The sequence below is a fragment of the Mesoplodon bidens genome (genome assembly GCF_964165515.1).
Source record: "Mesoplodon bidens genome assembly, chromosome: 20".
NCBI classification, from domain to species: domain Eukaryota; kingdom Metazoa; phylum Chordata; class Mammalia; order Artiodactyla; family Ziphiidae; genus Mesoplodon; species Mesoplodon bidens.
In genome coordinates, this window is record NC_138181.1 from 7,281,153 (window position 1) to 7,296,036 (window position 14,884).

The window sequence follows — 14,884 nt, forward strand, 5'->3', positions numbered from 1 at the left end:
CAGCTTAACTAATGTCACATGATTTTAATATTTTACATTATACTAAAATACCTGCAGGGAATTCCCTGGCGGTCCAGTGGTTAGGACTCGGCACTCTCACTGCCGGGGCCCAGATTCAATCCCTGGTTGGGGAACAAAGACACCACAAATTGCATGGCATGGCCAAAAATAATAATTAGTTAATTACTTAATTAAATACCTGCAGGTTTTAAGTTGGGATGTCAAAATATATTTGAAATTGCACTTCAACAAATTTCTCTAAGTACTAATCTTGTTTCACGTGACTTTTCCTAGACAGAAAGACACTAAAGAAAAAGAAAAACAGGAAGAAAAAAGATACTTCCAATGTCTGCACTTCATTTGAGAAAGGGGAGAAGGCAGAAAACCCGTAACTAGCAGCTGGAGTGGACCCAACTGAGCGGAGCACTCCCCAGGCCAGGCGTAAGAGCTGCACACAGACGTGATCCACCCGCTCTGCAGGGCTCCTCGGGATCCTGAGCGCTCTCCGAAAGAAAGACTGGGAAGCCGAGACGTGGAGTATACATATCTGTTACACCAAAAATGTCACCTTAAAAGGCAGTTGTGTGTATTTCAGAGAATCAAAAGACAAACTCCTGCCACATGGCTGTATTTGCTGTCCCTTTTCCCATCTGTCCAAACCCAAGCTCCATAGAAATAAACAATGTTCAGCCCTGCTAATGGTCACAGTGACCACATTTGTGCCCTGCAGGCTTCAGGTCAGGACTTACTGACTGGAGCTGCAGTCTTCTGCTGATGGGCCGGAGAGGGAGAAGCACCCAGACACAAAGGAACCCATTGGCCCTGGGTGTCTGTAAGTCTCTACTGATCCTTTCTAATTTTGGAGCCACGTGACTGGGTTCCACACAGCACCGCTGAACCCGCTAGCTAGCCTCAGTACTCTGCAGCTGGACCACCAAGGGAGGGGATGCTACTCTGTGCTCCTTCATTAAACTATTGTGGTACATTCACAGGGTGAGCTATTTCCGGATTGGCATGCGGCTCTCTGGTCAACATCAGTGTTCAGAGCACCTGGGAGAATTTAACTATTCCTGCCAAATTGATTCCAGGATCTTAAGAGGTGTTTTCAGCTTATAACAGCGATCTATTTGATACTGCAAAGGTACATAACCCTTTAAAAGACAGAGTCAGCACACATACTCTCTACAAACGTCCTTTCCAACCCTATTCTAGAATATTACAGATTTGAAGTATTTTCTTCTTTGACTTAAGTGGAACTCAGTCCCGCCCTGGCCACAAAGCCTGGCTAAATCCAGGCCTGGGAGGTGCTCCTGAGAGGGAACTAAGGTGTGTTGAAGTGCCACAGGTCCTCGTCACCCTCCCCAACCACTCCACCTTTCTTACAGGAAGCAACACAATTGAGAACAGTGTCATCCTGTGTTCAAAAGAAATCACTGTCAGATACCGCCGCTAAGATAATCCTTAAGGGTGTAAAAGCATATACTGATATAGAAAAGTATTTAAAAATAAACCTAGGCAATGTCAAGCAAAAATATTTTTTTGTTTTGAGATAAAAAATAAATGGTCTCTGGAGCCTGACTGCCTGGGTTCAAATCCTGGGTGGGGCACTTACCATTTGTGTGACTTTGAGCAAGTAACTCAACTGCTCTGGGCCTCAGTTTCCTTATCTGGAAAATCAGAACATTAATGTTCCTTCCTCTTAGCTTATTATGCGCATTAAGCACCATGTCTTTACTAAAGAAAGAAAACCTATGGAATACATATGATGCATAGGACATAAGATGGTGTTTAGAGACAACCTAAAGTAATCTTACAATACTGTCTAACACTTTATACATCAAAAGCAGTACCTCAATAGGAATGGGCTTAATTTTCTTGGTTCAAGTCCAGCTAGACTCAAAGCAGCATTATCAGCGCAGATTAGTCTTATCATTCCCTGCCCTTTGTGCTTTCCTCAGAGTTCACTTTATCCAACACAGTCAGACCCCCCAGTCCACTACCAAGGAAACACGAGAGACCAGTGAGTAGAGGTGGAATGCTAAGCACGTGCACTTATTTTATTTATCACTTTTGCTGTGCTGTTTTATCACAACATTTATTAATAAATGAATTTTTTCTCCTTGAAGCCTAACACTTTGGCCTTGAGTGCCTAACAGAAGGGAGTCAGTCGGGGTGACAGTTGTGCAGTCAGCATCCTAGTCCGGACGTCCTTAACAGACTCAGTACCTCTATCTACTCCTGACCTCTGCAGAGGGATGTTTTAATGCAGAAGAAATTTTTAAAAGCCTGATCATTGATTACATTAAAAAAATTTATGGAGACAGGTTTATTAACAATTTGGGAATTTTTTTTCTTTTTTTTTTTTTAACATCTATCTTTTCTGGAGTATAATTGCTTTATGATGGTGTGTTAGTTGCTGCTTTATAACAAAGTGAATCAGCTATACGTATACATATATCCCCATATCTCTTCCCTCTTGCGACTCCCTCCCACCCTCCCTATCCCACCCCTCTAGGTGGTCACAAAGCACCAAGCTGATCTCCCTGTGCTATGCGGCTGCTTCCCACTAGCTATCTGTTTTACACTTGGTAGTGTATATATGTCCACGCCACTCACACTTCGTCCCAGCTTACCCTTCCCCCTCCCCGTGCCCTCAAGTCCATTCTCTACGTCTGCATCTGTATTCCTCTCCTGCCCCTAGGTTCTTCAGAACCATTTTTTTTTTTTTTAGATAACAATTTGGAAAATTTTTTCTAAAATTGAACACATACACCGCCAACAACAACAACCACCAGCTCTACAATTACCAACTCAGACTTATGGCTCCATAAATATATGGCATGAGAGAAATTAGATCAAAAGAAAGAATACAGATATGAAACCAGGCAGCCTAGAACAGTCAATGTACCTGGTCTAGGAGTCACGCAATTTGAATTCTGGTGCAAGATCTGTCACCAGGTAATTCTATCCCACCCAACTGGGACTCAGATTCTTTACTGTAAAACAGGGTTATCTAAGGCCCCCTTTAAGCTGGAAAATATCATTATTCTTCACCCCACGATTCCTCTGGTGCTACAACTTCTCCAAAGCACCAAGAAGGAAGAGAAGGTAGAGAAAAATATGAAAATTATTCCAGATTCCCTAAAGTTTCTTAGAATGATTGAGCCCATCCTAATTTTTAACTGTGAATCACCAAACAAAAAACCTCCTCCACCTGTAACTGCTTATTATCTTATGCCAAGTCCAAGAACACAAATGGTGTGCCCTTGCCAAGCTGGTCTGTCCACATCACTAGCAGTGCTCAAGGAAGGGTGAATGACCACCGGTCAGGAATCATGTGGACAGTGCCAGAGCCCATCTCTAACATGCTTCTCATTCAGTACTGGAATTCGGTCTCATGGCTGGGCAAGATCTCATGGTTTGACAATGCAGGTAACACAGCTGAAACCTTATCTCAAGTTGGCCTGAAGGATACCACTGTCCACATCTGAGATGCTAAAATACTATAACCTACCCCAATACTCTCTCTTAACTACCCAGCTCTGCCCTACTAATGACTGGCACTCACGCTGGCCCCAATGACGGCTGCTTCCTATTCTGAGTCTGCAAACCACACCTCTGATAAACCTTTCACCTTCCTGTTCTGACTTGCTGAGTTTACCTCTTGTCTTTACTTACTTACCTTTCCTGTGGCTTCTGCAGCAAAGCCTCTCAGCCAAAAACACCTCAGGTCCCCAACAACTTCGACTCACTCCAGAAAGTTGGATTGGAATTTCAATGAAATTATCTGCATTTTACCACAACTTAGTTACCCGAGATGATGGTGAAACTAAACGACTAAAGTAGCACCATCCACCCAGGGACACCCCCCTCTCAAGGATGTCCCCTCAGAGACACCCCTCTCTCTGGCCCCTTCTAGAAACACCCCCTTCTCAGGGATGCCCCCCTTCCCTCAGGGACACCACCTCTTAGAGATCGGGTATAAATGCGGGTTTATCAGCCAGTTCTGATTCACACATTTGCTGCAGCTTCTACTTGGTACCAGGTACTGTGCTAGGTGCTTTAATCTATATTAACTCTTTAAATCTCATGGCCACACAGCATACTAAGTATCATTAAGCCCACTATGCAAATAAACAAAGGGGGTTTCAGAAAGAATAAGTGGCTTGTCCAAGAAATTCAGACCAAGGTCTTCTGCTTCTGAGAGTTGTGTGATCCAAGAGGACAACCAACATCCATGGTCTATTTCACATGGAAATGCATAGCTGCAACGTTACCATGTGCCAGTCTTGAATGTGCTCATCCAATGAACTATAAACCTATAAACTGCTTATAGGAAACACTTAACATAGAACAGACTGATCATAAAAAAAGGCTTATTAGAAATTTGTAATATGGGGACTTCCCTGGTGGTGCAGTGGTTAAGAATCCGCCTGCCAATGCAGGGGACATGGGTTCGAGCCCTGGTCTGGGAAGATCCCACATGCCGCAGAGCAACTAAGCCCGTGTGCCACAACTACTAAGCTCGCGGCTCTAGAGCCTGCGAGCCACAACTACTGAGCCCACATGCCACAACTACTGAGCCCACACGCCTAGAGCCCGTGCTCCGCAACAGGAGAGGCCACCACAATGAGAAGAACGTGCACCACAACAAAGAGTAGCCCCCGCTCGCCGCAACTAGAGAAAACCCACACTCAGCAACGAAGACCCAACGCAGCCAAAAATAAATAAATAAATTTATATATAAAAAAAAAAGAAATCTGTAATATGTATACTGACTTTTAAAAGAAAACAACCACTGACATTTCTTCATACAACTTTAAAATAGTTTATCCCCATTTAACCGCCCCTGCACCTCCCCAAACATGTGAATTGACACATTTTAATTCAGGAAAAACATATTAATACTAAATTCATAAAATGATTAAGAAGTTTAGCATTCTCTGCCCACTTATGGAGAGGCTGAAGGACAGGTAAATGACCCTAGAACGATGAATGACAAGAGATGAAATGCTGGATAATCCACAAAGAGACAGGGAATCACTAAATGACAGGTACAGCACATAAAACCTACATAATTTGTGATTTTGTGTTCCAGGGAGACTTAAATCCTAAAGGAAAGAGAGAAAATAAGTATTTATGGCGTTAACCAAGGGATCAGCTCTACCAAGCACCCATATAATTAGATCCTCCCCCACCATCTCAGGAACACGAAGACTTCCCAGCAGAATGGGACCTCACAGAGCAAACGGCCAAAAGAGATTAGAGTGACCATCTAATCCAACACCCTCAACTTACAATCAAGGAATCTCTGGCCTAATCAAACAACCTGCCCCAGGTAATCAACCAATGCCAGTGGCAGAATGAAAGCCAAGATCTCCCAGTGTCCTTTTCCCAGCACCAGGCCACTGCTACCAAAGCTGCATCATGGGAACTAATACATACTCATCACCCACAAGTATTTGTTCAGGATCCAATTTACATATGGTAATACAAGAAATACTGCCAAATAGAATGTCCACAGGTTGCCAATTTGGCAAACCACTAAATTGTACTCTACCTGCCCCCAAAACCCAAATTACTTTTCACTCACATCATTCACTTATATCCACAGAAACCAGCCAAATGCTTTTCAAATATGTTCCACACTCAGATTTCCCAAAGAAAAACTGCTACAAAACCCACCAGCACAAAATTAAGAGAATGGGACCAGTACCTTCCCCAGAAAGCAATCTCTGGGGTGCCTTTTGCGTAGGTGGAGTTACTGGAGCCACTCAGCCCATTGGTGATCCCATCAGAATAGCCCATCACTATTCCACCATCTGCGGAGATGCTCAGGACGTCCTGCTGTCCTCCCACTGATGTCCTCTCCAGGAACTGACCGCCTTCTTTAATGCGCTGTTGTATCATTGGAGTGAGGGGCACTTCAAAGCTAAAATAGCTATCAGGCTCTGAATATAAAGTCTCCAAGGACTCAGCACTGTAGTATAAAGACGTGTTGTCCAAAATGGTTTCAAACTGGGAGCTGTACACATCAGTGGAATCCTCTGCACAACCGGACCCAAGGACATCATCATCTCTGGCCTGAAAGTGCTCCTCTTGCTCAAGAATCCTGGAAAGCACATAAAACGGACGAATCTCAATATTAGGTTATTTTTTTCCCCTCCAACCACAGAAAAAAGGGAACATTCTATAGAGCTAACACTCGTATTCAGTGGGCTTATGTCAATACATTTGGGAAGGAAGATATCATAGAAACATATTCAGGCTGAAAAAACTCTTTAGCGTACGTATGCTATGCTACCGTCTACATAATTTAATAGAGTTTTGAACTAGTTCCTAATAAGTGAATCAGGTCCAACGAGTATTTGAGTAAAATGTTAAAATATTAAATTTTCATCTAGCCAACTAAACTCCACAAATCCAAATTAACAGCTACTATCATCCTTAATTTTAACAGAAAGAGGTCATTAACAGGTAAATGACCTGTTAGAAGATAAATATATTGTGTAAACTTAATGGACTAAAAATACACTAAACTTTCATCAGTCTATTAGTATTTTCTGATTTAAATAAGACCAAATGCCCTCAAGAAGATAAATATTCTATAATCCAAGGGCTGTCCCCTGGTGACAATAAGACAGCACTGCAGAGAAAGTTCAGGTCCAGAAACAGCCAGCCAGTAAACGACCTTTAAAAAAAAAGAGCCAACAAACGTGTTTACTACAAGGCTAACCAAAACAGTGACAACCTAGAAAAAACGTACAGGTTAATATACGTGGGGCGTTAATTAATATGCAGCATATTCTTCAAATATTAAAAATGAACATTAGAATAACTAAATAAAATTTTAAAACTCAGTAAGAGAAAGAAGACAAGAGACAGAAAAACATGGAGCTGAATCTGGATGTGCCAATTACTAGCTGAGCCTCAGGAACAAAACAGAAATAGGAATAAAACTACCTGGTAGGTAACCGTCATTTCTAGGTATTACCAGGATTCACATTCAACAGTTCAGTTGTCTCTGTTTTTAAATTACTGAAGGCCTACCCCACACCAAGTACTATTCTGGGTTCTACCTCTAAATGGCTCCTCAGGGCACTTGCAGTGAAACAGGAAGCTCAGGATGAGGCCCCTCCCTACCTCTGCTCACCTACTTCCCACCTTCCCCCGGGCCCCAGGCTCCAGCCACACCCGGAGGAGGGCGGGCGGAGGGTCACATCTTAAAAGGCACCTGGAGGCTCCTGCTTCGCAGCGTACAGGAAGCACGCTCCATTAGCGACAGCTGTCCTCCTTTGCCCAGGTGGTTCCCTCTGCCTGGAATATCCTCCTCCCCATTCTCTGCTGGGCAAACCCGTACTCATCCCTGAAGTCTCAGCGTAACTATCACTGCCACAGAAAGGCCTTCCCCAAGCCATCAACCGAATCAGCCTCTCTCCTGCAGTCAGACTATTCTTTCTAGGGACCTCCCTGGCGGTCCAGTGGTTAGGACTTCACCTTCCAATGCGGGGGTGAGGGTCTGAACCCTGGCTGGGCAGCTGGGATCCCACGTGCCTCGCCTCGGGGCCAAGGGGCCAAAAGGTGAAGCAGAAGCAATACTGTAACAAACTCAATAAAGACATTAAAAATGGTCCACATCAAAAAAAACTTTAAAAAAAAACAAAACTATTCTTTCTAGTACGTCTCTCTTCTCCTTTACGGAACCCAGCACAATTAGAGGTCCCATCATTATTAACGTGTTGATCTTCAGAAGTAAACTCCACGAGGTAGTGACCTCAGGCCATGTCTATTTTCCACTGTTTTGTTTTTTTTTTTTGCCCTCGCCGCACAGCTTGCATGATCTTAGTTTCCCAACCAAGAATGGAACCCATGCCCCCTGCAGTGGAAGCACAGAGTCCTAACCACTGGACCGCCAGGGAATTCCCAGGGCCATGTCTATTTTGAACATTCCTTTATGCCCAGCATCTCTAGCCATATCAAGGACAGAGCAGACAACTGAAAACCATTTGTGGAAGGACAGGAAGGGAAGGAGGGCGGGAGGAAAGGAGGAATGAATGAATAATCTGCACAAGCACAGAAGTGCACAGCCCAGTGGGAATATAATTACCGAGCCACGTGCCACATATCAGGGCTCCTTTTGAGGGGAGTCTGGAGATTTTCTGTGTAGGGGGGATGGGGACAGGAGGGAGAGGAGTCCTGACAGCCGTCCTAAAGGAGCATCTCTCCGTGGATCTGTTAGTTAACTGTGGAGAAAACGGCATCTCCTTACACCAAACAAACAAACAAAACCCTTCAGGCTTGACAGATGTTTTCCCATGTGAACTACCACAGGTGGAGGACTGACGGGACGGCACACATTTGAAATGACTTTGCCAAGAGGAACACTCTACAGTCAGACTACAAGCAAAGGAAGTGAAGACAGATGGGTATGGCTTCCATTTTTCCAGTCTCTCAGCTGGTATGGATGCCAGAAATGTAGGGAAAGACCAGGAAATACCATATGATGCCAAGTTTACTCATCAGGGCTGTAATCAAAACATGCTGCTTGTGAGAAGGGAGACCCATGTGAGTGCCATGGAAGAACTGAATTCTGACCTCCTGATCTCCTCTTTCAACCTAGAAAATTGAGACAGCCCAAACCAGAGCCTCTGTGTTCCTACATGTATAAGGCTGTATGCAGGCAACGGTGCTGCACCCAGAAGAAATGCCTGAGTTAGGATGTAATGACTACAGGATACGTCAAAAAGAGTTCAAACCTTTCCACATTGTTAAAGATAATCGTGGGGTATTTAGTTACCTTGATGTTGGAGAAGTTGCAACCTGTCAAATACAATAAAACATCAGAAATGGATTCACCTAGAGTTCACAGTCTCCCCATATGGACAACTTGATAACAAGACCACTTTAACATCTCGGAACCTTAGAAGCAACATAGCTTACAGTCACTTCTCTTCCATTCTGTGGTAAACAAGGACCCAGGATATTGTGAATCGAGTTCTCACTGGCATCACAGACAGCAGGATACTATGTGAGCTCACCTTTCCCTGTCTCTCTCCAATTCAGGTTTCGTCCCAAGATGTTCCTTGTTTTCCCTTAGGAAGACTTCATCCTCTCCACTCTCGAGAAGAGGCTCAGGCAGAAATGGCCCTGAGCCAGTGGCCAGCCTCTCTGAAGGAGCTCTCCGGGTGTCATCCCAAACACTCTCAGTTAAACCAGCTGAATCGCACAAACCAGCAGATGAGACGAGATGGCTTGGCACTTGAGAAAACTCTTTGCTTTCAGGAGGGGTTGTCCTTTCCAATGATGTCTGAAAATCCACAGGTTGCCGTGTCTCTCTTTTCTCCCCTCCTGTCCACAATATTTCCACCCCTTGAAATTCCACATGTTTGACTTGGCCTGGGCGTCCGGAGGAGCTGCCTCGACCGCACTGCTCTGGGGGCTCTCTCCCCTGATCAGATCTCCTCTCTCTCGATAAACCAGCACTGCCCACTGAGCTGCGGGTCACGGGGCTCCCCACGGAGGAGGCTGGACAAGCCGGCCCCTGCACATGGACAGCCCCCTTTCTCCCATTATTGGCTCTTAGGGAAAGCTCTGCTTGAGTTTCTCCAGTTAATAGTGCGGTCAGGCCCTCCTGGATGCTCAGATAAAAACCTTCCTCAGTCGTAACTTCAGCTGAAAGAGGTACATCGCGTGACTTTTCTCGGCCAGCAGGGAACAGTGTGTTGGCTCTCTGTGTTTTATGACTGGCAGTGTCTGGCTCTTGTTCCACCTGCTGAACTAAAAAAGTAGAAACCGCATCTCCATCCAGTACCTTTGTAGCCTGCAGTGTTCCTGAAACTATTCTGGCTTCTGTGGCTTTCAGGGCTGAAATCAAAGAGTCAATGGGTTGTAAACTCTGTTCCTTGAGATGACTCTGAGAGGGGACCTCTCTGATATCCTTTGGTCCTCCGGTAACACTGAGAAGCCCAGAGGGATGGCCAGCAAGAGACTGGACCCTCTGCTGCGCCTGAGGGCAGCACGGCAGAGACTCGGCATCGAACTCGAGAGAGGCTCTTAGGCCTTCTCCACTTTCCTCCATGGTCCCATATTCTGGAAATTCATTTGTGACATTCGGGGGGAGTAAAGTGCTTCCTCCATGATCACCTAGAAAGAGAACAGAATGGACACATGACTTGTTCTGAACAACAGATTCCAATGTGTGTTAATAAATCTCCACACGCATTAGGCACTCAGTCATCCTTATGTGATCCTTTTACCGTCTCCTGCCCCCACCTCTGCAACACTTGCTTCTCATAACCCTTCCACTCAGCTTACACGAGAGTACCCACAAAGGTTTCGGCACAGACAGAGACAATCTAATGACACACGCCCTATTCAACCCTGTTTCTGATGAAGTCCCACACAGACAACTCGGTTGCTGCATATGCAAGAACAGATGAAAATAAGGATATGTATCATTTTCCAAATACCACTCATGAAATAGCAACTAAAGTATTTATACTGGGCACGACAACAAATAGTCTTATGATCCAGCCAACGATATCTGTGCAGTGCAATCTCAGATGGAAGCCTCAGAAAGAAAGATACGATCTCTTTAAAGTCAGTAACTATTCTTTTGGCTGGAAGCTTCCCCTTCACTGTTGGATTTCAGTGGGGGGGGAGGGGAATGCTTTCAGAACATACCTGGGGAATGAGACTGAAGTCAAAATGGAATGGGAAACTTAATATGTTAAGAAAGATCTCTGGGATACCAACTGCGTAAAATTTAAATGGTATCGTATGCAGAACCCCAATATATGAAGCAGTAAAAACTATTACCATATATTTACTAGGTAGGATCAAATTTACATCCTTTTCTTATTAAAATGGCAGTCAATGAGAAAAATGAAGACATTCTGATAAACAGAATTTTAAATTGAGGATTTATGGATAACAGTTACAGTCCTATCACCCCAGGATCCAATTTCCTTCTGAACTTGGTTTTGGTTACTTTGTATCGAGAATATCCTCATCTACCCTGGAAATGTAGGGTTCTCACTTGGACAACTTTCTGACAGAGGACACCTGTTGTTTTTGTTACTGCTTTTAAAGCACTGCCAGCTACCACCTTCCTATTCAGTGAAATGTTTGATGACTGTCTGAATATATACAATGAAATGACATGAAAGACTTGATTCCAAGGCATGTACAAAATGAGGTAACTTGGAAACATAAGTTAATGTATAGTAACCAACAGTGTGGAAAATCTGATAAATAATAATACATCTAAGAGTGTATTCAGTTTCATATTTCATTTTTGAAATAATTTGAAATACATTTTTTAAATTAAATTTGAATCAGTATTGATGGAATCCAAGCACTTCTCTGTGATTGTAGTATTGATAATACCTTCACAAGACAGAAGAGGATGTGGCTTGCTTGAAATCTGAGGAGGAAGCAACTTTCAAACCCTGATTTTGAAAAAGACAGTTAAAAGCAATAAAGATTCCTCTTCCTGTGGCACACTGACATTTTAAATTTTTCAATAAAGACTGTGATAGGACTTTTAAGATTCAGTTGTCTTTAATATATTCACAAAACTGTGTGACCATCACCGCAACCTAATTCCAGAACATTTTCATCACCTCCTACCACCACCAGAAAACCTATATCCAATCCATTAGCCACCATTCCTCAGCCCCTGGTAACTACCAACCTACCTTCTGTCTCTATGGATTCACGTGTTCTATTTCATATCAATAGAATCACACAATATGTGGCATTTTTTGTCTTTTTTTCCACCTAGCACAATGCTTTCAAGGCTTATCTACACTGTACCATGTATCAGAACTTCTTTTTATTGACAAATAATATTCCATTGTACAGATATACCACAGTTTCTTTCCATTCATCTGCTGATGGACATTTGTGTTATTTCCACATTTTAGCTATTATAAATAATGAACATTTGAGTACAAGTTTTTGTGTCTACATTTATTTTCAGTTCTCTTGGGTATATATCTATGAGTGGCTTCTGGGTCACATGGTAACTGTCTCTGTTTACTGTTTGGAGAAACTGCCAGTTTTCCAAAGTAACTACACCATTTTACATTCATACCAGCAAAGTCTGAGGGTTCTAGTACTGCCCATATATTTTATTATAGCTGTCTTAATAGATGTGAAATGCTATCTCACTGTGGTTCTGATTTCGCTCAATATCATTAATCACTGTGGTAGTGATTAATGATATTGAGCATCTTGTCACATGCTTGTTGGCCATTTGTATGTCTTCTTCAGAGACATAACCATTCAAATTCTTTGCCCATTTTATAATTGGGTTACTTGTCTTTTTATTATTGAGTTGTAAGAGTCCTTTGTATACTCTGAACAGAAGTTCCTTATCATATATATACTTTGCAAACATTTTCTCCCATTCTGTGGGTTGTCTCTTCCCTTAGTTGATGGTGTTTTTTTGAAGCACAATTTTTTAAAATTTTGGTAAAATCCAACTTATCTATTTTTTTATTTTGTTGCTTGCGTCTTTGGTGTCATATGCAACAAATTACTGTCTAATCCAAGGTCACAAACATTTATTCCTGTTTTTTTTAAGAGTTTTACAGTGTTAGCTATTACATGTAGACCTTTGATCCATTTTGAGTTAACTCTTGTATATGGGGTAAAGTGGAGCTCCAACATCATTCTGTTGCATGTGGATATCCACTGTCCCAGCACTACTGTTGAAAAAAATTATTATTTCCCCCCACTAAACTGCATTAATACCTTTGTAGAAAATCAACTGACCATAAACGTAAAGGTTTATGCCTGTCCTCTGAATTCTATTCCTTTGAGCTGGCAGCAAGTATACCACCATCTTGATTACTGTAGCTTTGCAGAAGTAAAATCAGGAAGTGTGAGTCCTCCTGCTTTGTCCTTCCTTTTCCAGGTTGTTTTGGCTACTCTGGGACCCTGGCATTTTCCATATGAATTTCAGGATCAGCTTGCCAGACAGCTGAAATGTTCATAGAGGCTGGGATGAATCTGTAGAGAGCTGCATCTTAACAATATTCCTATTAAGTCTTTTGATCCACGACTATAGGATGCCTTTCCATTTATTTAACTTTCTTTAATTTATTTTAACATGTTTTTGTTTTAAATGTACAAGGTTTACATTACTTTTGTTAACCTTACTCCCCTAAGTATTTTCTTTTTGATACTATAATATGCAGAAATTTTTTCATTTTCAGATTATTCACTGCTAGCATATACAGAAATACAACTGGTTGCTGAACTTACTATTTAGTTCTAATAGCTTTTTTGTGGATTCCTTAGGACTTCCTATGTACAAGATCATGTTGTCTGTGAAGAGATAGTTTTACTTTTTTTGTTTCTAATCTGGATGCCTTTTATTTCTTTTTCTTGCCTAACTGCACTGGCCAGACCCTCTAGTACAATGTTGACTGGAAGTGGTAAGAGCTAGACATCCTTGTCTTGTTCTGGATCTTAAGAGAAAGCTTTCAGTCTTTTACCATTAAGTATGATGTTAGCTGTGGGTTTTTCACAAACGCCCTACATATCAGGATAAGGAAGATCCCTTCTACTCCCAGTTTGTCAAGTGTTTCTATCATGAAAGGGTGCCAAGTTTTGTCAAATGTTTTTTCTCTGTCAATTGAGATTTCCATGTGGGTTTTGTCTTTTAATCTAGTAACAGTGCATTACATTAACTGACTTTTATATACTGAACCAACCTTGCATTCCTGGAATAAATGCCAGTTGGTCATGGTACATAATCCTTTTTTATAAGTTGCTAGATTCAGCTTTCTAGTATTTTTGCACCTATATTCATAAACAATATTGGTCTGTAGTTGTCTTGTGCTATCTCTGGTTTGGGTAGTAATGTGGGCTTAACAAAATGAATTGGGAAATATTCTATATTGGCATTTGTTTACACCTTTTTACACTTTTTTAAAAAAATTTTTCATATTTTACACTTTTTAGGCTTTTAACAGTTTTCTCTTCCTTAATAATTCAGGGGACTTTAATTTCCTCCATAGTTGAAAAGCTATAAACTTATTGTTAAAATGCAATGAAAGAAAAAAGTATACAATCCAAAAGCATGGGCTTTTTTCTTTAACTTAGTAAAATAGCTTAAAATTGTTAGAGAAGAACTTAGGTCACAGTGGGAAATATTTCCTATAGATGTTACAATGCTTTTATCTAAGTTAGAGTATGCCTTTACAAAAACATGAGGATCACAGAATATAAAACTGCAAAAGTCGAAGGAATCAAAGAATTAATTTGGCTACCTAACAAAATTAGCAAGAAAACAGGCTCAAAGGAATGATGTACGTGCCAACATGATACAACAAATAAAAACCAGAGCTTATCTATTCTACCTCTACTAAGCTTTACATCCCTCCCCTGCCCTCCATCTTTACTGGTAGCGAGATACCCTAGTATGTGTCTTCAATCTTTTCCCTGAAATTTAAAAAATCTTCTGAAATGGTTAGCCAATGTCCAGCCTCATTGCCTACCTCATTGTATATACCGTAATCTTCCTAAAACAAAAACTTCTGTTGCTCTCAGTAGTTCTGCACTGCCCACAGAATAAAGTCTAAAGTTCAAACCCCTTCATCCAGGAGTTAGGAGCCATAATCCGGTCCCAATCTATCTTTCCCATCTACTCTCTCCTTCTGTCACTCAACTCCCTTTTCAAACGTGTTATACCATTGCTTCTCTAACTGACGGATGGAGCAGCACAGGAATACTCTAGAAAGGTTCTCTCTAATATATACCAGAAATTAAGTTAACACTCTGAGCTTTTTACTCCTTTGCCTATGCTCCATCACTTTTCTGCATATGACATACTTTTTCTTCTCACCTCTACATAATCAGATTACTTTCATCT

The 14,884-nt window shown here is 41.9% G+C and overlaps 1 protein-coding gene across 8 annotated transcripts in view; it reads right to left on the minus strand.

The window, feature by feature from the left end:
• PSD3 (pleckstrin and Sec7 domain containing 3) overlaps positions 1 to 14,884 on the minus strand; it is a 559,242-nt gene that overhangs the window by 362,291 nt on the left and 182,067 nt on the right. For all 8 annotated transcript variants that reach the window (XM_081221103.1, XM_081221102.1, XM_081221100.1 and 5 more), the window contains 2 exons: positions 9,039 to 10,143; positions 5,717 to 6,112 (listed from right to left, as the gene is read on the minus strand). In XM_081221103.1, the coding sequence (XP_081077229.1) occupies positions 5,717 to 6,112; positions 9,039 to 10,143 (1,501 nt within the window). The remainder of the gene's footprint in view (positions 1 to 5,716; positions 6,113 to 9,038; positions 10,144 to 14,884) is intronic.